Below are 22,718 nucleotides of genomic sequence, written 5' to 3'. Positions count from 1 at the left end.
TGATCATTATTTTTCACCCTGTATGCACCTGAAATGATTTTGTAGACTGCAATCACACCCCTCTCATCCTGCATCTTTCCAGAATAGAGTCCTAACTTTTTCAGGATTGATGAGTGGAGAAGCTTGAAAGGAAACCTCTCCCCTGTATTCCGTCCCTCCCCTTCCTCCCGTCCTCCCATCAATCAGTATTTATTGGGTACCTTCCATTTTCAGAGTACTGTACTAAGTACTTGGTAGAGGACAATAAAGACAATCCCTGCCCTTAAGGAGCTTAGAGTCTAACATGGGAGACAGATACTAAATGTAGAAGAAAAAGAAAAGAAAAATGGATATGTAGGTGAGTGCTGCCCTTTTAATTACTTTGAGTTTCTTGTCAAAGTAGAAGATTTTATGTGAGTTTCTTCAGGTTTGAAGCCATTTGTCTTTGTTTATGTTAGGGAAGATTATTCGCTTCTGTTGCAGTGGTAAATACAGGTCAGTATCCAAACACTGAGCCTGGTGGTATAATTTCAAACCAGAGAAGATCAGTAAGTCCGGATTACGTTAGGGAACCCTTTGAAGTGCAGAAAATTAGAATTCCAAGTTTTGATGAGCAAGCTAATTTATCATTGGTGGACAGGGTCATTCACCATTGTGCTTTCACCTTAAACCTTGGGTTTTGCCCTCTCTCTGCTTCACCTTCACTCACAAACCCTGTCACTGTGGTGACTGAAATGATAAAGTGGGAAGCGGGCATTTGTCATCCGGGGCACTACAGCCCCAAACGCATTGATGGGCAAAGATTAAGATCATTATCTTAAGATTGATGTTCCTCTCAAGACTCCGTAGGGGATGAGGCAGAGTGGGGGCACAGAGGCAAGGAGTCTGCTGTTTGACTGAGAATTGGGAAGGATAGGGAGAGGGCAAAAGGCAGAACAAGGCAGGAGGGGGACATGTTTTATTCAGGAAGGCAGGAAGGCCACGTAGCTGCTGTGTGAACTTGGGCAGGTCACTTCTCTGCGCCTCAGTGACCTCTCTGTAAAGTGGGAATTTGATACCTGTTCTCCCTCTTAGGGGAGCCCCATGTGGGATGGGGACTGCCCAACCTAATTATCTTGTATCTATCCTGGTGCTTGGTGCTCAGCACTTAACAAATATCACTGTTATCATTATTATAATTATTACTACATCAGGGAAGAGGTAAATAAAAGGGGAGTGAGGGGGAAAGGGCAGGGATTGTGTCTAACAACTTTACTGGATTGTGCAGCCCAAGCATGTGTCAGTGCTCTGAACACAGTAAGTGCTCAGTGAGATTGCTCCTTCTCTATTTACTTTGCTGCACTGAGCACCACAGCCCTTGGGTGTTAGCCTGTGGCTTTAGGAGGCCAAAAAAGCTGGCGTTCCCACCCTGGCCACAACCACCAAAGGTTCTGGGTGAGATCACTTATGAAAGTGTGTGTGTGTGTGTGTGTGTGAACGAGGTACTTATGGGTGTTACCCTGTTGTTGGTCCATTGGAAAGAGCATGGCCCTGGGACTTGATCAATCAGTGGTATTTATTGAGCACTTTCTATGTGCAGAGCACTGTAGTAAGCACTTGGAGAGTACAACAGAATTAGCAGGTGCATTCCCTGCACATAATGAGCTTATGGTCTAGAAGGGGAGACGAACATTAATCAAGTTAATTGGTTCCTAGTTCTAGCTCTGCAAGGAGAGAAATGCCAATTGGAGCTATGCTATGAAGTTATGGTTTCTGACTGAAGAACCATCTGGGTTGTTTGGCTAGGTGGAGAGACCCAGTAGGTCTTGTCTTACGCTGTCGAGTTGTTTCCGACCCATAACGACACCATGGACACATCTCTGCCAGAACGCCCCGCTCTCCATCTGCAATCGTTCTGGTAGTGTATCCATAGAGTTTTCATGGTAAAAATAGTCAAGTGGTTTACCATGGCCTCCTTCCGCACAGTAAACTTGAGTCTTCGCCCTTCTCCTTCCCTCCCAAGCCCTGTCCTCTTCCTGACTTTCCTATCACTGGGATGGTACCACCACCCTTCCCGTCTCTCAAGCCCGCAACCTCGGTGTCATCTTTGACTCGGCTCTCTCATTCACCCCACACATCAAACCCGTCACCAAGACCTGCCGGTCTCACCTTTATAATATTGCCAAGATCCGCCCTTTCCTCTCCACCCAAACGGCTGTCTTACTGGTACAGGTTCTCATAATATCCTGGCTGGATTGTCAGCCTTCTCTCCAATCTTCCCTTCCTCCTGTCTTTCCCCGCTCCAGTCTATTCTTCATTCTGCTGCCCGGCTCATCTTCCTGCAAAAACGCTCTGGGCATGTCACGCCCCTTCATAAAAACCTCCAGTTTTTATGCCTGTCAATCTCCGCATGAAACAAAAACTTCTCACTCTAGGCTTCAAGGCTCTCCATCACCTTGCCCCCTCCTATCTACTCCCCACCCCGCACACTCTGCTCCTCTGCAGCCCACCTCCCCACCGTCCCCTGTTCTCGCCTATCCCGCCATCGGACCCCTGGCCCACGTCCTCCCGCTGTCCTGGAATGCCCTCCCTCCTCACCTCCGCCAAACTAATTCTCTTCCCCTCTTCAAAGCCCTACTTAGAGTCACCTCCTCCAAGAGGCCTTCCCAGACTGAGCTTCCCCTTTTCCCTCTGCTCCCTCTGCTGCCCCTCTACCCCCCTTCACCTCCCCTCAGCTAAGCCTCCTTTTCCCCCACTTTCCCTCTGCTCCTCCCCCTCTCCCCCTCCCCTCAGCACTGTGCTCCACTGCTCAATTATATTTATTTTTTATTACCCTATTTATTTTGTTAATGAGATGTACATCACCTTGATTCTATTGCTATTGTTTTAATGAGATGTACATCCCCTTGATTCTTAAATAGAATTTAATAATAATAATTAGCAATACATTTGCTATTGTTTTTGTCTGTCTCCCCCGATTAGACTGTAAGCCCATCAATGGGCAGGGACTGTATCTGTTGCCGATTTGTACATTCCAAGCGCTTAGTACAGTAAATACTAAATTTATAATACTATAAATACTATTGAGTGAATGAATAAGTCTCTCCCCTGCCGCTGCTCCCCAGCACAGGTGAGTTTTGACTTGTGGCAGACTGCCTTCCACTCACTAGCCATTTGCCAAGCTAGGAGTGGAATAGAATGGATAGGCCTCTGCTTGACTCTCCCTCCTGTAGCCGAGACTGGTAGAATACTGGTAACTCTCTAGATGCGACCTTGAGAGGTGACCCAGGAGGTAGGAGTCCCAAAACGTAGCTGACAGAGTGGTCAAAACTAAAGCAACTCTCAATGCAATTCCACTGTAGGCTGTGAGCCCCATGCAGAGCAGGGACTATGTCCCACCTGATTAACTTGATCCTACCTCAGCACTTAGAACAGTATTTGACACATAGTAAGCGCTTAAATACCATAGAAAAACCCAACTGCCTGCTCTATTATAGTGCTTTGCACAGCATCAGCTATTAAAATCCAAATAACTACATGATGGTTTCTGATGTATTATTTTCAATTTAGGAAAGAGATCTTGGAGTCAATCAGTAGCATTTATTTAGCACTTAAGAAGTAGAGTGGCCTAGTGGAAAAAGCATGGGGCCAGTCATTCTCGGTCTCCTTCGCTGGCGCCTCCTCCCCCTCCCATCCTTTAACTGTTGGAGTTCCTCAAGGGTCAGTTCTTGGCCCTCTTCTGTTCTCCATTTACACTCACTCCCTCGGTGAACTCATTCACTCTCACGGCTTTGACTACCATCTTTACGCAGATGACACGCAGATCTACATCTCCGCCCCTGTCCTCTCCCCCTCCCTTCAGGCTCGCATCTCCTCCTGCCTCCAGGACATCTCCACCTGGATGTCGGCTCGCCACCTAAAACTCAATATGAGCAAGACTGAGCTCCTCATCTTCCCTCCCAAACCCGGTCCTCTCCCAGACTTCTCTATCACCGTGGATGGCACGACCATCCTTCCCGTCTCTCAGGCCCGCGATCTCGGTGTCATCCTTGACTCGTCTCTCTCATTCACCCCACACATCCTATCCGTTACCGAGACCTGCCGGTTTCACCTTTACAATATCGCCAAGATCCGCCCTTTCCTCTCCACCCAAACGGCTACCTTACTGCTACGGGCTCTCGTTATATCCCGGCTAGACTACTGTGTCAGCCTTCTCTCTCACCTCCCTTCCTCCTCTCTCACCCCGCTCCAGTCTATTCTTCACTCCTCTGCCCGGCTCATCTTCCTGCAGAAACGATCTGGGCATGTCACTCCCCTTCTTAACTCCAGTGGTTGCCTATCAACCTCCGCTCCAAACAAAAACTCCTCACTCTAGCTTCAAGGCTCTACATCACCTTGCCCCTTCCTACCTCTCCTCCCTTCTCTCTTTCTACCGCCCACCCCGCACGCTCCGCTCCTCTGCTGCCCACCTCCTCACCATCCCTCGGTCTCGCCTATCCCGCCGTCGACCCCCGGGCCACGTCCTCCCGCGGTCCTGGAACGCCCTCCCTCCTCACCTCCGCCAAACTGATTCTCTTCCCCTCTTCAAAACCCTACTTAAAACTCACCTCCTCCAAGAGGTGTTCCCAGACTGAGCTCCTCTTCTCCCTCTACTCCCTCTACCACCCCCCATTCACCTCTCCGCAGCTAAACCCTCTTTTACCCCTTTCCCTCTGCTCTTCCCCCTCTCCCTTCCCATCCGCTCAGCACTGTACTCGTCCGCTCAACTGTATATATTTCCATTACCCTATTTATTTTGTTAATGAAATGTACATCACCTTGATTCTATTTAGTTGCCATTGTTTTTACGAGATGTTCTTCCCCTCGACTCTATTTATTGCCATTGTTCTCGTCTGTCCGTCTCCCCCGATTAGACTGTAAGCCCGTCAAACGGCAGGGACCGTCTCTATCTGTTGCCGACTTGTTCATTCCAAGTGCTTAGTACAGTGCTCTGCACGTAGTAAGCGCTCAATAAATACTATTGAATGAATGAATGGGAAGAAGAAGAATAATGACCGTAATTGTTAAGCGCTTACTATGTGCCAAGCACTGTTCCAAGCACTAGAAGCAGAGGACCAGGGTTCTAATCCCAGCTCCATCACTTGTCTCCAGTGTGACCCTGGGCAAGTCACTTCACTGGCCCTCACTTACCTCATCTGTAAAATGGGGATTAAGATTGTGAGTCCTATGTTAGGATAAAGACTGTGTTCAACTCTATCTCATATCTACCTCAGCACTTAGAGTGCCTAGCACATAGTAAGTGCTTCACAAATACTGCAAATATTATTATTGTGCACCGAGCACTGTACTAAGCACTTGGGAAAGTACAATACAATAGTTATTGTTTACTGTTCTTTAAAATAATTGGTCCAATTATTTTAAGCTAAATAGCCCAAGTAAAGGCCGGGCACCATCAGAAAGAGGATTGAAAATGGTAAGAGAGAGTAGAGAGAGAATACTTGAGAGTAGAAATCATGTATACCAATTCTGTTGTTCTCTCCCAAACACTATTTCTACACGTAGTAACTCTCAATAAATACCAATGATTGGAAACAAAACTAAAGGTTCAACTTTGGTCCTATCTTGCAGTCACTTTGGACATTTTGTAGGTCAAAACCAAGAATCTAGTAGGCCCATCTCTGTGTGTTGCTACTCTACTTGCCTACTTGCTCATTCCTCTTTCTGGAAAGTGACAGGGATGAGGGTGCAAGTGACACTGCACTTTAATCAATTTTTTGGAGCAGGTTTTTTTTCCCAAAATCTTCATGTTTGGGCTTAGGCTTATCATTTACAAAGGGAGATTGTTGTCCGTGTTTTGCTGGCATGTAAATTTGGTCTTAATATAGATGTCCAGTAGATGGCATTCGAGTTTTCACATTGTCCATCCAAGCACCTGAAGCTCTATGATTACATACTTTTGTTGTCAGATTATGCGTACATTTGCATTTGTGTAACTTTTTTCTTTCAAGGGTATTTTATATATATATATATATATATATATATATATATATGCTTATATAGTTGTCCATTGTACTTGAAGGAGATACTGTTGATGGTGAAATTGACCTATGGGTACATGTGTAGCTATAAAGGCCAATGTGAGACCCATGGCTCTGACTGTTCTGTCCACAGCCTCCTCGCTGACCTCCCCATCTCCTGTCTCCTCACCAGCCCAAACCTTCACTTGCCTGCTCAGGTCAGTTTTCTAAAAAAAAAAAAAAAAACCAAAAAAAACTGTTCAGTTCACATATCCCCACTTATCAAAACTCCAGTAGTTGCCCATCCACCTCCACATCAAACAGAAAACTGTTACCATCACCTTTAAAACATTCAATCAGCTCATCCCCTCCTATCGTACCTTTTTAATCTCCTACTATAACCTAATCCTCACACTTCACTCCACTAACGCCAACCTACTCTCTACCTCGATCTCATCTACCTCACCATCGCCCCCTTGTCCAAGTTCTCTCTCTGGCTTGGATCTCCCTCCTGCTCCATATCTGACAAACCATTTCTCTCCCTACCTTCAAAACTCTCCTAAGAACACATGTCCAAGAGCCTTCCATGACAAAATCCTGATTTCCCCATCCACCCTTCCCTCTACATTACTTATGTTCTTGGCTGTGTATTCCTTAACCATTTTGGTAGCCCAGCCCCACAGCACTTATGTATATATCCTTATACTCTACTATTTCTTGCAGCTGTCTCCCCCTGTAGATTTAAATTCCTCGTGGGCAGGAATTTTCTTTTCTAATGTATTTTCCCAAGCACTTGGTATGGTGCTCTGCATACAGTAAGTGCTCAGTAAATACCATTGATTTGTCTCACAATCCTTATGAAGCTTCAGCTTGAAAACAGTTACTCCTCTCCTTACAGTGCATCATGCAGGTCTCTGGCAATTGATTCCTAGTTTTCAGCTGGGTTACACATTGTTTAAGGCTTGAAATCATGCTGCCTTTTTCAGTAACAAAATGGCTTGTCCTCTTATGGATCTAGTGGAAAGTTCACAGCTCTGGGAATTGAGAGAGCTGGGTTCGAGTCTCCGGTTCTGCTCACTGCGGCTGTATCATCAGTGATGAAGGTCTCTGACCAAAGAATCAGCTAGGCAAGTCGAGCAGGTATCCTGAAAAATAGGCTAATGGCAAAACCCATAATGGCTTCCGAGGCAGTCACCTTTCAGGTCTCGGCACCACAGCACAGCATTTTTTTTTTAATGGTATTTAAGCGCTTTCTATGTGCCAGACACTGTACTATGCTCTGGAGTAGATAAGATCGTCAAGTTGGACACAGTCCATGTCCTAAATGGGGCTCACAGTCTTAATCACTATTTTACAGATGAGGTAACTGAGGCACGGAGAAGTGAAGTGACTTGCCCAAGGTCACACAGTTGACAAGTGGCAGAGTTTGGGATTCTAACCCAGGTCCTTCCGGATCCCAGGCCCACGCTATATCCCCTAGGCTCTGCTGCTTCTCATTGACACTGTGTATCCAGGCCCTAAAAATGCCTCGGTGAGCACTTCACTGACTGGCAGGGATGACAGTGCAAATGGCACCCTGCAGCAAACCATTAGCATTGGAATCAGTTTCTCCACTCAGGTTCTTGATCCCAAATTCTCAGGACAGGTTCATCCATTGGTCTCATTTGGAGAGCCCACCATCAACAGGAAAAAGTTGTTTTCATGAAAGGATTAAACACTCTGGGTCTCCCTAAATGTTCTAATACTCATGAGAGATTGTAAGAATGATGGTAACGATGGCCTGTCTGGCCTAGTGAGTGAATCTTTGCAGTGAAGAGGTTCTAGTAAAAAATAGCTGTGTATTAGTGCCTTAGTTTCACGGTGAATCCCCTTCCCCAGATTTGGTTTGGATAAATCCATGACTTTGTTTAAAAAGACTCTGAGAAGTTATTAATATAGTTCTTGTTATAGCTTCCTCGCAATTTTCAAGGCACTAACTTTAAAATTCGCAAGTGAAATTGGTCCATAAATATGCTAATGACAAGCATGGATATTTTTTACTAGTCTCTTTCCATTGGCTGATGATAGTCCAATACAGTTATGATATATGGTAGAATGGAATTTAGAATTCAGAATGATAGTGAGTGTTGGTTATTTTCAGTGATTCCGTCATAGCGCTGGAGTTTTCACCTAAGCTTGTGCTGTCGTCCTCTTGGTAAAGTATAAAACAGCATTCTAGGTGAGAAGTGTGATACGACTAAGGTAAGTGATGATGGGGGATCGTTTACTATCTAAGAATTCCCTAGTGTAATGCAAATTGGAATGAAGTATTTACAAAGTGAAATTCACATAGGCTTTCAAATGACTATTCAACAGCTTTGAAATCTGAAATAGGTTTCAAATGGGTAACCCATCAGATCAGGGAAATTAGCTAATGATCCTTCTGCTTCTGAGACCAGATTGCATTTGTGAATCCAAACATAAAAATGTATTCAGCCATGTACCCTACTGGCCTGGAGTCCTTTTCCTCCTTTTCCCTCAGTATAGTACTGTAGAGTACCTCGAAATATTTTGCTGATCTATGTGGACAGCTGGGAAAAACGGCTGAATCTTTGACCTCGAGGCAGATTTGGGCCATGTGCTGGGTTACAATATATGTAAATGTAGGGTAGCATTCCTGCAGTTATTCTCTACAGTAAAATGGTTTAACCAAAGTTTGCTTTCAATCTCAGCAGACTCCTTCCCTTTAAATGACTGTATTTAAATGCTGTAGCCTTTAAATGACTATCGTATTCTGTCAAAATGCTGAACTCTTCCTTGACTGGTTTTTAAAGCACTTCGATGTTTGCTTTACTTAGTACTTAGCCATCTGTGATTTATTTTAATTTCTGTCTTCCCCTCTAGTCTGTAAGTTGCTTTTTTCGTTCAATCGATGGTATTTATTGAGCACTCACTATGTGCAGAGCACTGTACTCAGTTCCTTGTGAGCAGAGATCGTGTTCACCAACTGTTGTGTTGTTCTCTCCCAAACACTTAGTGAGGTGCTCTGCACACAATAAGCACTCAATAAATGCCATTGATTTTTTTTCTTTAATTTTACTGTTTAGACCAGTTTCCTTTTGGAGTATATCCCATGGTGTTTCATCTCTGGGCACTGGCTTAAGCTTTAAAGTCTTCTGTCTTTCCTGAATCTGAACTTTTTGTTTGTCCTAAGCCTGCTCCCAAACTACCATGCCTTGATCAGTGACTGCAGTTGAACCTGTACTTTAAGGGAGGTGCCTGGTTGTGTTTCTAGTTAAGGAAGGAAGTTGTGTTTATAGTGTAACTTCACAAACTGGAATAAAGTCCTGATATCCAATGAGAGGGGAATGTATTGCACTCAAGATAGCCTTGAAATTGCAAACGAATACTATTAAGCACAAAAATTATATTCAGCTCTGTAATTTGCATTGTCCCACCCACCTCTACAAATGCCTCCCTCTCCTTTCTCCTGGTCATACCCTCCTCAGACTCCTCTTCCCTGCTTATAATAATTGTCCTATTTGTTAAGTGCTGTCCGTGTGCCAAGCACCATGCTAAACACTAGGGTAGATAAAATACAGTCAGATCCTAGCCCCATGAGGCTTGCCGTCTAAAGGGGAGGGAGAGCAGGTACTGAAACAGGCTCGGAGAAGTTGTCTAAGGCCCCACAGCAGACAAATGACAAAATCTGGATTAGTTAGAACCCGGATTTGGCCAGGCCTGAGTGTGGAGTCTCAGTAGGGTCTCTTTCTGCTTTTGTTACTGACCGACTATCCGAGGCTGGGGGGGGAAAGAAGCTACCCAAAATCCCTGGTTTGGGGGACTCTGACCTTTGGTATTCTATTTAGGTGATCATTTTATTGAATTTTTTTAAAAATAATGTATTTCCGTTCAGTTACATCGCACACTCCTGGCTTTAGAAATTCCACCCTAAGGAAGACAGGCTAAAACTCTGAAAATCTTTACTGAGAGAAAATCCAGAGCCCAAGAAGAGAAAGAAAATCCAGAGCCCGAGAACAACCAGGTAATCCTAGGATGTTCAACCTAATTCCAATTTTGAACCTATAGTTTACCTAGAGGGTTTCCACCCGCTATCTCCAAAGTACTTTTTAGGATTTGCAGCCACAGTAACAAACACGCTTGACTGTTGTTTGTTGGTTTCTTTGCAGGAAGCCCTTGACCGTTATCTCTAAAGGAAGTGCTAAATCTGGTCCTATTAATATCAGTTGACTAATGGGGGCAGGTGAATGTCACCAAGCAACAAGCCCCTCCTATTGAATTACTGACGTCACAAAGACACTGGTGGAGGGGAGAGATGAGGCAGACTCTGCTCTTTGTGGCCTCCATCCTCTCTTTGCATTTGTCTCCCACTATCCTATTCAGCCTACCCCACCCCACGGCCCACCACTGCTACCTCGACTAGTCAAGTGACTTGACCTCCCAACTTCTGAGTTTCAGCCTTTCAAAGGATCGCATTTTGATGAGATGCCTAGCAGTATCAGAGGGGAGACAAGCGAAATATCACTGCCCTACTGTTTAGCATCTCTGCAGTCCTAGGGAAGAACTGGTTCTGCCTGAACCCCCTCGGTTTGTGATAGGACTAATCTGACCCAGGATTCTCTTGGAACTGACCGAAAGGACCTTGGGGCGACCAGGTGGGTCCTACTCCCCTTCCCCCCAAATCCCCACCCTAGAGGTTAGGTCTCCCATTTTGCAGACCCAGGGAAGCATTTCGGGGAGAAGGGAGGGTGGGTCCTGAATCGAACTGGGTCCCTGAGTCTGGAAAACAGAGGCCTGAAAACTCAGGAAACAGCAGCCAAAAATCAATCTAACTGGTGGGGTCCCCTCCACAACTGACCCCCCTCCCACACTCAAGGTTGGATGGGAGCCTGAACCGGCCTTTGGCCTGTGGGTAACCAACCCACAACAGAATGACCCTCAGGGTAGGGGGGTCTTCATTTCTTGGTCAGTCATCTCTATACCTTCCTACGCTGCTTCCTCCTACAGTGCAGTCACCTAAGTAAGTAATAGCAACACTTCACATACCTGATTAGTATAGCATTTGGGGACTAGCTTCTTAGAGACTTTCCTTTGAACCCTGAACTTGAGTAAATGATCCACCAACTGGATATGTCTATTTCTATCAGACTAGATTTAGATTCTGTTTCTTTTGACCTTTAGTACTTATGTACTTTGCCAATTTGGTCTGAAAAATTTTTTTTAAAAAAAAAAAACTTTCATCCTCTGGCTAGTAACAAGACTTTGATTTCACACCTTTCTGCTAGGTTCACTCCAACTACACACAGCTCCACTTGATGCTGATTAGTATTTTTTCTTTTTTTGGTCATCTACAGTGTGATGTGAAGAGGAGCAAGTCTTTCATGCAGCCAAGGTCAGATTCCTCAGGCTATCTGCACAGGACTGGGAGATCTGAAACGTCCCTCCTTTCCTCAAAGCACTTTATCCTTTTTAAAATGAGAGATCACTACCCGCACATGAAGTGGCATGGCCTAGTGGAAAGAGCACAGGCCTGGAAGTCAGAGGTCCTGGGTTCTATTCCTGGTTCTGCCAATTGCTTGCTGTGTGAACTTGGACAAGTCACTTCACTTCTAGGCCTCAGTTTCCACAACTGTAAAAAGGGGACTAATTACTCGTTCCCCCTCCGATTTAGATTGTGAGTCCCATGCAGGGAAGGAACCTGAGAGCTTAGGTCTTAGGACAGTGTTTGACTCATAGTAAGCACTTAGCAAATACCATTAAAGAAACCCCCCAAAGCCCTAAAGGCAGTAATAGGCAGTGAGGAATGGTAGTGATGAGGATACTCATGCTTCAAAACAGGCTTCCAGAGCTAGGTGTCCTCTGTTTTGGAGATTGCTTCAGCTAAAACTGAAGAGCTGTAGAGAACTGGGCATGAACCATGAGAGCAATAAAAGATATTCTATGTCTAGAAAATGGAATGTATGAGAAAAGGCTGAAGGAATAGGGATTATTTTAACCCAGGGAAGAAGAAATTTAAGGGGAGATTTCACCCTCAGATTTTGAAAAGGGTTAAGGCTTGTCACTTAAAAGACCCTTTCTAGCCGGTCTCCCAACTCTATTGTGGGTTGTATAAAGTGAGAATTTAAATGGAAGCCGGAAGGCATAATAAAGAACTTTCTCATCTTGAATGGTGAGGCAAGAACCCCATGAAGAATGTCCTCTCTTGTGAGATCTTTAAGAATTTTATCCAGGATAATATAGGGGCTGCCTTACTGAAGGCAAGCGACCTATGTAGTTTTCCTTTCAGCCATAAGCAATATATCAATACCTTTCAGATCCTTGCAACCCTGACACGAGGGATGCTTCTCCTTGTTTGTCGGGCAACAGAGAACCAGTTCATTCAGTCGTATTTATTGAGCAGTTACTGTTTGCAAAGCACTGTATTGAGTGCTTGGGAGAGTACAATATAGCAATAAACAGGCACGTTCCCTGCCCACAGTGAGCTTACTTAAGAAGGATGGGTAATGTGGTAGAATGCCAAAGGTGTCAGAAATCAAGGCAAAGATGTTTATGCATCCCTGAAGAGTATAAGAGTATAGCCCCCACGCACTACCACATTACCACTGAAAAGTAGAGATGGCTCCATCCTCATCACAAAGACGGAATCTTAGAGATTCCAGAACTCTTCGATGATGTTTTTCATACCCTTTCACTCATTGAGAATGATAGAGCAGCAAGACCTATTGAAAAGAGCACGGCCTTGAAGTCGGGAGACTTGGGTTCTGATCCCAGCTCTGCCTCTTCCTGCTGGCTGTGACACCTTGAGCAAGTCACTTAATTTCTGAGCCTCAGTTTCCTCATCTATAAAATGGAATGTTGGACTGTTCCCTCGGGACCTTCAGTTTAATATGTTTCACACTGAATTTCTTATCTTCTCTCCTAATCCCAATCCTCTTCCTAACTTTCCCATCTCTGTCCCAGAAGCCCACAATTTTATAGCCATCCTTAACTCCTCACTGCCTTTCAACTCTCACTTTCAGTAAACTGCTAAATCCTGCCAATTCTTCCTCCAAAACACTTCTCAAATCTGTTCCTTCCTCTCCCCCGAAACAACCACCACCCTGATTCAAGCCCTTGTCATATGATGCTTACACTAACTCACTGAATCAACCTCTTTACAGTCTTCCTGCCTCTAGCCTCTCTCTCATTTAGCCCATACTCCATGCTACTGCCCGGATCATAGTTCTAAAACATCACCTCTACTCAAAACCCTCCAAGGTTGCCCATCTCCCTTTGCATCAAACAAAACTCCTTACCACTAACCTCAAGGTTCTCCACCCACTTATAGAGCACAGGGCTGGGAGTCAGAAGGACTTGGGTTCTAATCCTGGCTCTGCCAATTGTCTGCTGTGACCTTGGGCAAGTTGCTTCACTTTGTGCTTCAGTTACTTCGTCTGTAAAATGGGGATTAAGACTGCAAGCCTCATGTGAGCCACTCTCAACTGTAAGCTCGATGTGAGCAAGGAATGTGTCTGTTATCACATTGTACTCTCCCGAGCACTTCATACAGTGCTCTGCACGGAAGAAGCACTCAAGTTTGCAGAAGCAGCATAGCATAGTGGATAGAGCATGGACCTGGGAGTCAGAAGGTCATGGGTTCTAATTCCGGCTCTGCCTCACGTCTGCTTTTGTGACCTTGGGCAAGTCAGTTAACCTCTCTGTGCCTCAGTTACCGCATCTGTAAAGTGGGGATTAAGATTGTGAGCCCCATGTGGGACAGGGACTTTGTGCGACAATTACCTTCTATCTACCTCAGCGCTTGGTACAATGCCTTGCACATAGTAAGTGCTTAGTAAATACCATTATTATTATTATTATTATTAATAAAAAATATGATTGACATGTGGGACATGAACTGTGTCCAACCTGATTATCTTGTATCTACCCCAGTGCTTAGTACAATACCTGGAACATAGTAAGCACTTAATAATAATAATAATAATGTTGGTATTTGTTAAGCGCTTACTATGTGCCGAGCACTGTTCTAAGCGCTGGAGTAGACATAGGGGAATCAGGTTGTCCCACGTGGGGCTCACAGTCTTCATCCCCATTTTACAGATGACTTAACAAACACCATTACAACAACAAAAAAATCTCCCTTCTCTGTGGCCTAGTGGAAAGAGCCCCTGGGTGTCAGAGGACCTGGGTTCTAATTTTGGCTCTGCCACCTGTCTGCTGGATGACCTTGGGCAAGTCACTTAACTTCTCAGTACCTCAGTTCCCTCATCTGTAAAATGAGGATTCAATACTAGTTCTCCCATCTACTTAAGACTGTGAGCCCCATGGGGACATGGACTGTGTCCAACATGATTATTGTGTATCTACCTCAGCGCTTAGAACAGTGCTTGGCACACAGTAAGTACTTAAATGCCATTGTTGCTTAATGAATACCATTATTTTTATTAAGAAGGCTTTAGGAGGCTGAAAGAATGTTTGTACCACCATGGCCTCAAGACTCAGAACAAACTCAAGGTATATCGGACAATTGCCATGTTCAACTTCTTTAAGTCCATACCTAGGGGACAACTTGGACAGAGGACCGGAGACAAGAGATGGAGACCTGAGATATGAGCAATAGCAAAGACGCTTGGTTGGATAAATCTACTATAGATTTTTCTGGGTTATCCTGAGCTGTAGCAAAGAAAAGTAGTCCTTTCTGCCTTGGAGAGGGGCTGTCCATTCTCTTTATTTAATCAGAATCTTCCAAATTGTTTTGAAGCTTCCAAATTATTTTGTAATTGTTTTTTAGTGTATTAGTGTTTGGTCTGGGGACCAAAACTTTGGTCTACAAAAGTTGCAGTGAAAGATTAGCACCCCACACCATGCCGAGTTAATAATAATGGTGGTATTTGTTAAGTGCTTACTAAGTGCCAAGCAGTGTTTTAAGCACTGGGGTAGGTACAAGGTTATCAGGTTGTCCCACATGGGGCTCACAGTCTTAATCCCCATTTTACAGATGAGGTAACTGAGGCACAGAGAAATTAAGTGACTTGCCCAAAGTCACACAGCTGACAAGTGGCAGAGCCGGGATTAGAACCCATGACCTCTGACTCCCAAGCCCATGCTCTTTCCACTAAGCCACACTGCTTCTCTGCTGCTCTGTTACAACCTGCTACAGTTCCAGATTAGCCTACCTTTAATTTTAGGCTTGATTCAACATCACCAGTTTTCTTAAACTTTTGTAGCACTCTCATCTGTTGAGTAAGCACCTTCCCAAAATGGGGTTCCTAAAGTGGTTGTTGCTTGACCAGTCATACTCCCGAGACTTTCTTCTGGAAAGGAGAGGAAAAATTGGCCTATTGACTAATTGATCCTTTCCCAGCTTGGATACTATCCTTAGGAGGAGGCTCAGACAGAGTAGATTTATGCTCAGTGGAGCACAAGTTTTGTATCCACCATTAACTGCTTTTTTTTTTTTTGTCATGAGTTTCTTTCCTCTTCATCTTTCATTTTGATTTTCACCCTACCGCACTCATGTACATACCCATCTGTTATTTATTTTAATGTTGGCCTTCCACTCTTCTAGACTGTAAGTCCTTGCAGGGGTTGTGTCTACCAACCCTATTGCATTGTACTCTTCCAAGTGCTTAGTACAGTGCTCTGCATGCAGTAAATGCTCCATAAATACCATTGCAGTAGACAATCCCACCAGAGTACTGAAGTCCAATGACCTGCTCAGAGGTGATATATGAAAGTTCATTAAGTGTTGTCTTGGGCTGTCGAGCCGTCTCCGACCCCTAACGACGCCGAGGACATATCTCTCCCAGAATGCCCCACCTCCATCTGCAATCATTCTGGGAGTGGATCCATAGAGTATTCTTGGTAAAAATACAGAAGCGGTTTACTTTCGCGTGAGTGTCTGCCCTCGACTCTCTCCCATGCCATTGTTGCGCAGCACAGGTGAGTTTTGACTTGTAGCAGATTGCCCTCCACTTGCTAGCCACTGCCCAAGCTAGGAATGGAACGGATATGCCTCTGCTTGACTCTCCCTCCCGTAGTCGAGACTGGTAAAGTACTGGAAGCTCTCCGGGTGCGACCCTGAGAGGGGATCATTAAAAGTACCTTTGAAAAAATTAGCTCTTTGAACTTTCCCTTATTCTTGGCCCTCTCTTTTCCAAGGTGCACCCATCAAAGCTGGAATCAGCAAACCTGACTTACGATATGAATAACCCCGAGTTGTATGAGCAATACAAAGCAATGGCACCTAAACTGCTGGAAGAGATCTCCCGCCTGCTGGCAATGCGCCGAAGAGATGACCAGCCTTTGCCGCAGGGCATCAAAAATCTCTTCGAGGCTACATGGGAGGAGCTCACTATGCTGCCTCCTAGAACCCCACCTTCAGACTTCTTCACCCCAGTCGTCAAGACGGGACCTGCCTTACGGTGCCCACCCTTGCTTTCTTCGTTTGGCCCTGTCAAAAAAGAGGAATCCATGAGTCCATCCAGTCCTCCCAATTCCACTCCCTATGATGAAAATCAAGAGTTCCTGTTTAAATTCCAACAGGGAGCTATCAACTTGCTGACCGAGCTCCTCACGTTGAAACTGAAGGCCTTGGTTGAACCTGAAGCTAGTAAGGAATGTCCGTGGGACCCAAACTGGGTGGTGATGCAATAGTCTGGAAGCAATCTCTTTCGATGACTACATTTCCCTTTCATTTCCTCCTCTTATTCTGACCCTCTTTTTGCTATTTGCCCCTGTTCCCACCCTTGTTCAGAGCAACACTGGGAAATAAGTTGATGACTCCAGTCAGGTTGACAGGCAGGTGGATGTGTGGATGTCCAGTTCTAACACCAGGGATTTAGTGTCCACAGGCTCTTGCAGGAGTTCTAGGGACTGTCTTGGGTTTCCATGTTAGTGCACCCTGAAATTGCCCCAGTAGTTTGCTTCTACCATCCTGTGCCTCTGTAAGCTCACTGTTGTCAGAGAACGTATCTTCCAACTCTGTTATATTGTATTCTCCCAAGTGCTTAGTACAGTGCTCTGTACACAGTAAGCACTCAATAGATATTGATGGTGATGATGATGACGATGAGACTCACAACCTTTTTGGTACAATCTTCTTGAGAAGCAGCAAGGCATCGTGGAAAGACCACAAGGCTGGGAGTCAGAGGACCTGGGTTCTAATCCTGACTCCGCCACTTGTCTGCTGTGTGACAATGGGGAAGTCACTTAACTTTTCTGTGCCTCAGTTTCCTCATCTGTAAAATGGGGATTAAATCCTTCCGCATAGACTGTGAATCTCATGCAGGACAGGGAACATGTCCATCCTGACTATCTTAAATCTATCCCAGTGCTTAGTACACTGCTAGACACATAGTAAACACTTAACAGGTACCATGATTATTATTTTTATTCTAACACACAGGCTCCCCTCCTCTCTACTTGCTGGCGGCTGGTGCCAAACTTCACAGTATTTTTATTGCTTAATACTCCATTTTATAAAGGCAGTTTGGTAGCAGAGCTAAGTTTGAAGTGATCGGATGGGTGGGTAAGAGAGTGAATCAGGAAGGCCACTTTTGGAGGTAGTCGGTAAGAGTCAGGTGCCACCAGCTACCAAGCAAAGAGCTACAAAGTGCCTCTCCTATGGGAGCCACAGTTTTCTCCCTTCCCTGTTTTTCTAAACCAGGGCTGAGATGATCATTTCTATTCTGCTGTATCTGACACATACCTCCCCAAACTACCCATTCTCAGTTCTGTGATCAATGGCATTGACATTCTAAACTAAGGGACCATTTTGTGTTGTGCAGAATCTAAAGTCAGGCAATATTATCGATGACAAGGAAACACACTGATGACGCTGTGTCCCCCGTTGACTGTGTGCCTGGAGACTAGGGTGGCCAGCAGTGGCACTCCAAAACACCACATGAAGAGATGCAAGTGACCCTGGCACGCGTTACGCCGGCACGCCGAGCGATGTGACCATGCCATGTGGCCGCCATCTCTGTGGAAGTCCGCCCGATTTGGTCGGAATTGACCCAAACCTAGACCACTTCTCCAGGGTATCCAATTGCTCTGGAGCCTTTGTGCCCTCTGCTTGGGTCCAGGTGAACTTGGATGCTTCGTCCAAACCCCAGAACTCTGCAGTGGGAACTGTGGCCAAGGAAGGCTGGGAGCTGAAAATGGAAAAAAAAAAAGTGGACATAAAAGCCTCCCCAGTCAAATCCATACCAGACAAGGGACAGACCTGTCTGAAACAGGCTGAGCGACCACCTTACCAGAGAGTAGTCCCCAAATGCTCAGGGAGACCCTGGATTCATAGCAAGCATTAGAGCTTGAGTTGTGATGGTTTAGAGCAGCTGAGGCAGTATTGTAGATTCTCGTGGGTTCTGGGCTTGTAGAGTATTGTAGCTCTAGTGGGTTCTGGGCTTTCCCCTGGCAGCTTTATCAACCCCCTCTGCTGGAAACCTGTAGCGGCAGGAGCTTGGCTTCCCCCCCTTCTTCTAGTCTCTCAAGCTGTGGTTGGGGGCTGGCAGGAGTTCCCAGGGCCCCCTGGAGCTTAGGGAGAGGAGGAGACACCATATTACTCTGGATTTGCCCTCTATCGCCAAGTCCTACCTACCCCAGTCCATTCTGCTGAGATGCTGTGGCTCGTGGACGAACGAGCTCTAAGAGTTATCTGGATCGCATCGGCCAGTTGGACTCTGCCCGACCTTGGAAACTCTTTCTCCTTGCAAACTCTTTCTCTGGGCTGGTGGCCCTTTCCTCCAGAAGTCATGGGGGAGAAAGGATCCTCTCAGAGTGGCTCCCCTTCCCCACCGAGCCTAGCTCTAGCCCAACCCCGCTTCCAGCATCAGCATTTGGTACAGAGAAAACATGTTTTGTTCTTGGATGTTTATTTATCAGGTCCTAGTGCCAAGGATATCACCAGACAGTTTATTCAGGCGACTCAGATCCTGAATTTGAGGAAGAAGGAGGAGGCAGCGGAACACCAACTCCTGCCTACAGTCAGAAAAAGAGGTGTGGCAAGAAATCAGTCATAGAACAAGGGGAATTAAGAGCTGCATCCTTTTTAGGGCTGAAATCCATTCTTGGTCTCCCTCAAACTGAGGTTGGTGTATGTGTTCTGACATACAAACTGAAGTCTGGCAGTGCTCTGCACATAGTAAGCGCTCAATAAATACTATTGAATGAATGAAAGTCTGGCTAATTCTGCCCTTCCAGCCCTAAACCCTGCACACCTCCTCCCAGTGCCTTATACTCTATTTGGGATAAGGGAAAGGTTGAGCAATCCCCTTAGGATATGGGGAGCTATGGTTGGCTGTGAAAGGGTGAAGTGTTCTGTCCCCCCACCCCTTTGAGGATGGGAGGTAGAAGAAGGGGACACAGGGATCAAGGGGAGGGAGAGGAAAATCTCTGGTAAAAGAGGGTTTGTTAACTCTAATAACTGCTATTTAGTGTTCCCCATTAGATGGTAAGCTCCTTGAGGAAAGAAACTGCATCTTTTATTTCTTTTGGATGCCCCCGAATACCCAATAAAGTGCACACAGAAGGCATTCAGAAAATACCATTGATGATGATTACAGCTAAAGAGCATAAGAGTGTTCATCCTCTCCCGCTCAAGAGCTGGTCACCAAGACTTACCTACCCCAGCCAGTTCTGCCAAGACACCTTGGCTCGGTTAATATGCAAGCCTTAAGAGTTATCTGGGTTACCCAGGCCAGTTGGAAGCAGTAAGCCAAGGCCTCCATCAGTCAACAGCAACCCCTTGCTGCCATGTCATTTCCCACAGAGTTCATAGAGAGGGGAAGATAGCTCGGAGCAGGGTTGTCTCAAGGGCCACTTTCTCCTGCCCCAGCTGAATCTGGGTGTCAGGTGGAGTTTACTTGTGTTTGCTGGCAATGTACCTTAGAGGAAACGGGAGCCAGTCCTGGACATGCTGGGCTGGCAGACACTGCTGTTCACCGGTCATTTTCCCATGCAACTGATGGGAAGGTGAGAAGCAGTGAAGCCTAGTGAAAAGACCACGGCCCTGGGAGCCAGAAGACCTGGGTTCTCACCCCGACTCTGCCAGTTCTCTGCTGTGACCTTGGGCAAGTCACTTGACTTCTCTAAGCCTCAGGTTCTTCATCTATAAAATAGGGATTAAGTACCTGTTCTCCCACCTACCTAGACTGTGAGCCCCGTTGGGGCAGGGACTGTATCCTAACTTCTATCTACCCAAGAGCTTAGAACAATGTGTGACACATAGTAAGAAGTACCATAGTAATAATAACCATAATAACAAGAGCTATGGGTTTGGGTGGCCCTGGGGAGCACCTTGAGTTGAACCATTAATCTGAACTCACCCAGGAGTAGGAATACCAGGGTGTGTATGGTAGGAAATGATGACTAAGAGGATGCGTTGTAGTGACAAATCCGAGGCTTTAACTCCCCAGGAGGAGATTTGAGGGGTGGGAGGTAATTGAGAGCTATATGTTTCAGGAAAATTCTTACCTGATGCTGGTTGTGCTGTTTTTGTTCATGGGAACAACAAATCTGTGATTTCATTTCTCACTCATTGTAGGGTCCCATTATAGTATTCTCTCTTCCCCACTGCCTCATGGTCCATCTCGCCTCATCTATCAGACCTCATCAGCCTGCTTGAGCGTTACCATCTCCTCGAAGGGAAGGAAGAAGAAATCAGTTGGTAAATAAAAACCCCATTGAGAATTTAGTCTTATCCACCTTATAACCCCCTCAAACTATTGCCCTATATAGGGCAGAAGATATGCTGATAAGATGGGGTATTGTAATGATGCGAAATACTGATATTGCATCTCTTAGGGCTGGGATCTCAGAGCACTATTATTAACCTGATACCCAATTCATCGCCTCATTGTCTCATGTGATGGCAGCAAGGAAGATCACTTTCCTGTGGCAGAGGAGGAAATCTAGACTCTGAAGGGCCAAGTGATTTGCTGCGAAACAGTAGGAGGTGCCACTGTGGCCCAGTGGAAAGAGCATGGGCCTGGGAATCAGAGTTCTTCTATTCCAGGCTCCTCTACTTGCCTGCTGGGGCAAGTCTTTTACCTTCTCTGTGCCTCAGTTTCCTCATCTGTAAAGTGGAGATTCAATGCCTGTTCTCCCTCCTACTTAGACTGCGAGCTCCATGTGGGACAGGGACCGTGTCCAACCTGATATCCACCCTAATGCTTAGTACAGGGCTTGGAACACAATAAGTGTTTGATTCTGTTGCCCTGAAAATCTTTTTTCTTTCCTCCCTCCACATCCATAGGTGACTCTGCCTGGGCATCCAACTTGGGAGAAATCTGGCACCTTTCTTCCATTTCGCTTAAGCCTCCAATTAACCTACACAATACCGAAAACGTTCAGTATCCCGATCCTTGCCCCGAGGCCCGGAAAATGCTGCGGGAGATGTGTCAGCAAATGTAAGCCACGATGGGAGCACCATTCCCTGAAATTTCTGGAAGTGGAGGGCCCATGTGCAGTCAGGGAGCATACATAGGGAAGGGAAAGAGTTGCCTGTTGGATCACCACTCCCCATCCCCCCTTTTGCTCCAGGAGCTGCCTGGCTGGAATTTCCCCCCTTGGATCCCAACCTGAACTGCCAAGTAGTGCCCTAACTGGACAAGGTGGGCAAGAGAAATCAATCCAGGAGACATAGAGACAGAAAGAAAAATGTCTGATTGACTGACGTGGTGGGAGAGCGAGAGGAAAAGCCAGGGAGAGAGCAAGCCAAAATTAGAGACAATTTAGGGTTGTCTGGCTCTTTTCTAGCACCACTCCGGCCTCGTTCTGGGCTGCAAAGGTAGGGAGTAGAGCTTGGCAGGGACTGGACCTAGCCTATGGATCCCAAGAGAGGAAGAAAAGGAGAAGAGGGGAAAGAGGGCAGTGGGAATGGCAGGGAGGGAGGCGGAGAGGGAAAAGGAAAGAGAGAAGAGTGTACTTACCCTATGCCACCATCTTCAGCTCCCACTGAAGCAATAGTGGCCTTGGCAGCCCAGCCTGGGCAGAGCCAGTTGACCAGGGATTTCCAGCACTGTCATCTGGGGAGAGGCAGCAGTGGCCTCAGTTGCTTACGGCCATTGGGACCTGCCTTAGGGTTGCTGTTAGAAGGGTTTTTTCCCCACCATACCTGGCCCCAGGATGGGTCCCGATAGCTTGAGCGATGGCACCATCCACTGCTGCTCCTGCCAAAGAGGAAGAGAATGGCTAGCAATCAACTGTATTTACTGAGCGTTTGCTCTCTGCAGAGCACTGTACTAAATGCTTGGGAGAGTACACTGCAACGGGGTTGGTAGCCCTGTTCCTTGCCCACAATGAGCTTACAGCCTAGACTAGGCCGCTTCTTCCTTTCATTCATTCATTCATTCAATCGTATTTTTGGAGCGCTTACTATGCGCAGAGCACTGTACTGAGCGCTTGGAAAGTACAGTTCCACAACAGAGACCGTCCCTACCCAACAACGGGCTCACAGTCTAGAAGGAGGGAGACAGATGACAAAACAAAACAAGTAAACAGGCATCAATAGCATAATAGTGTTACAAGAACATCTCTGCTAATTCTGTTGTGATGTACTCTCCCTAGCATTTAGTTCAGTGTCCTGCACACAGTAAGTGCTCAATAAATATCATTGATTGAGGAAAAAAATACATTAAATGAGGAAAGCTGAATTCTCAAATTGGAGTTTTACCAAGTTTAGGATTCCGTTTTATTTATAATGCTTGATTTGAAACTCACTAGACTTTCCAAATCACCAGGGCT

General features: G+C 45.8%; 1 protein-coding gene and 2 non-coding genes across 7 annotated transcripts in view; 1 reads left to right on the top strand and 2 right to left on the bottom strand.

Moving 5' to 3' along the window:
* Positions 1-3,098: 3,098 nt before the first annotated feature.
* On the bottom strand, positions 3,099-3,241 carry LOC114807246. Its single transcript, XR_003755298.1, has one exon. It is a non-coding gene; the product is annotated as a small nucleolar RNA SNORA7 (small nucleolar RNA).
* A 4,577-nt stretch (positions 3,242-7,818) lies between these two features.
* Positions 7,819-22,718, top strand: part of CX1H3orf20 (chromosome X1 C3orf20 homolog) — an 84,195-nt gene continuing 69,295 nt past the window's right edge. For 2 of the 5 annotated variants that reach the window (XM_029049877.2, XM_039910404.1), the window contains exons 1-7: positions 7,819-8,216; positions 9,871-9,999; positions 11,330-11,367; positions 16,134-16,584; positions 18,858-18,971; positions 20,518-20,640; positions 21,229-21,382. In XM_029049877.2, coding sequence (XP_028905710.1) covers positions 16,176-16,584; positions 18,858-18,971; positions 20,518-20,640; positions 21,229-21,382 — 800 coding nt within the window. In that variant the 5' untranslated portion in view covers positions 7,819-8,216; positions 9,871-9,999; positions 11,330-11,367; positions 16,134-16,175. Of the gene's footprint in view, positions 8,217-9,870; positions 10,000-10,295; positions 10,631-11,329; positions 11,368-16,133; positions 16,585-18,857; positions 18,972-20,517; positions 20,641-21,228; positions 21,383-22,718 lie in introns of those variants that run through there. The other 3 variants (XM_029049878.2, XM_039910402.1, XM_039910403.1) reach the window with 3 other exon arrangements.
* LOC114806664 lies at positions 15,925-16,062 on the bottom strand. Its single transcript, XR_003754726.1, has one exon. It is a non-coding gene; the product is annotated as a small nucleolar RNA SNORA7 (small nucleolar RNA).

This window comes from Ornithorhynchus anatinus, chromosome X1, assembly GCF_004115215.2.
Source record: "Ornithorhynchus anatinus isolate Pmale09 chromosome X1, mOrnAna1.pri.v4, whole genome shotgun sequence".
In the NCBI taxonomy this organism is placed as follows: domain Eukaryota; kingdom Metazoa; phylum Chordata; class Mammalia; order Monotremata; family Ornithorhynchidae; genus Ornithorhynchus; species Ornithorhynchus anatinus.
The sequence above is the reverse complement of the archived record's forward strand: the minus strand, read 5'-3'. Positions and strand labels throughout refer to the sequence as shown.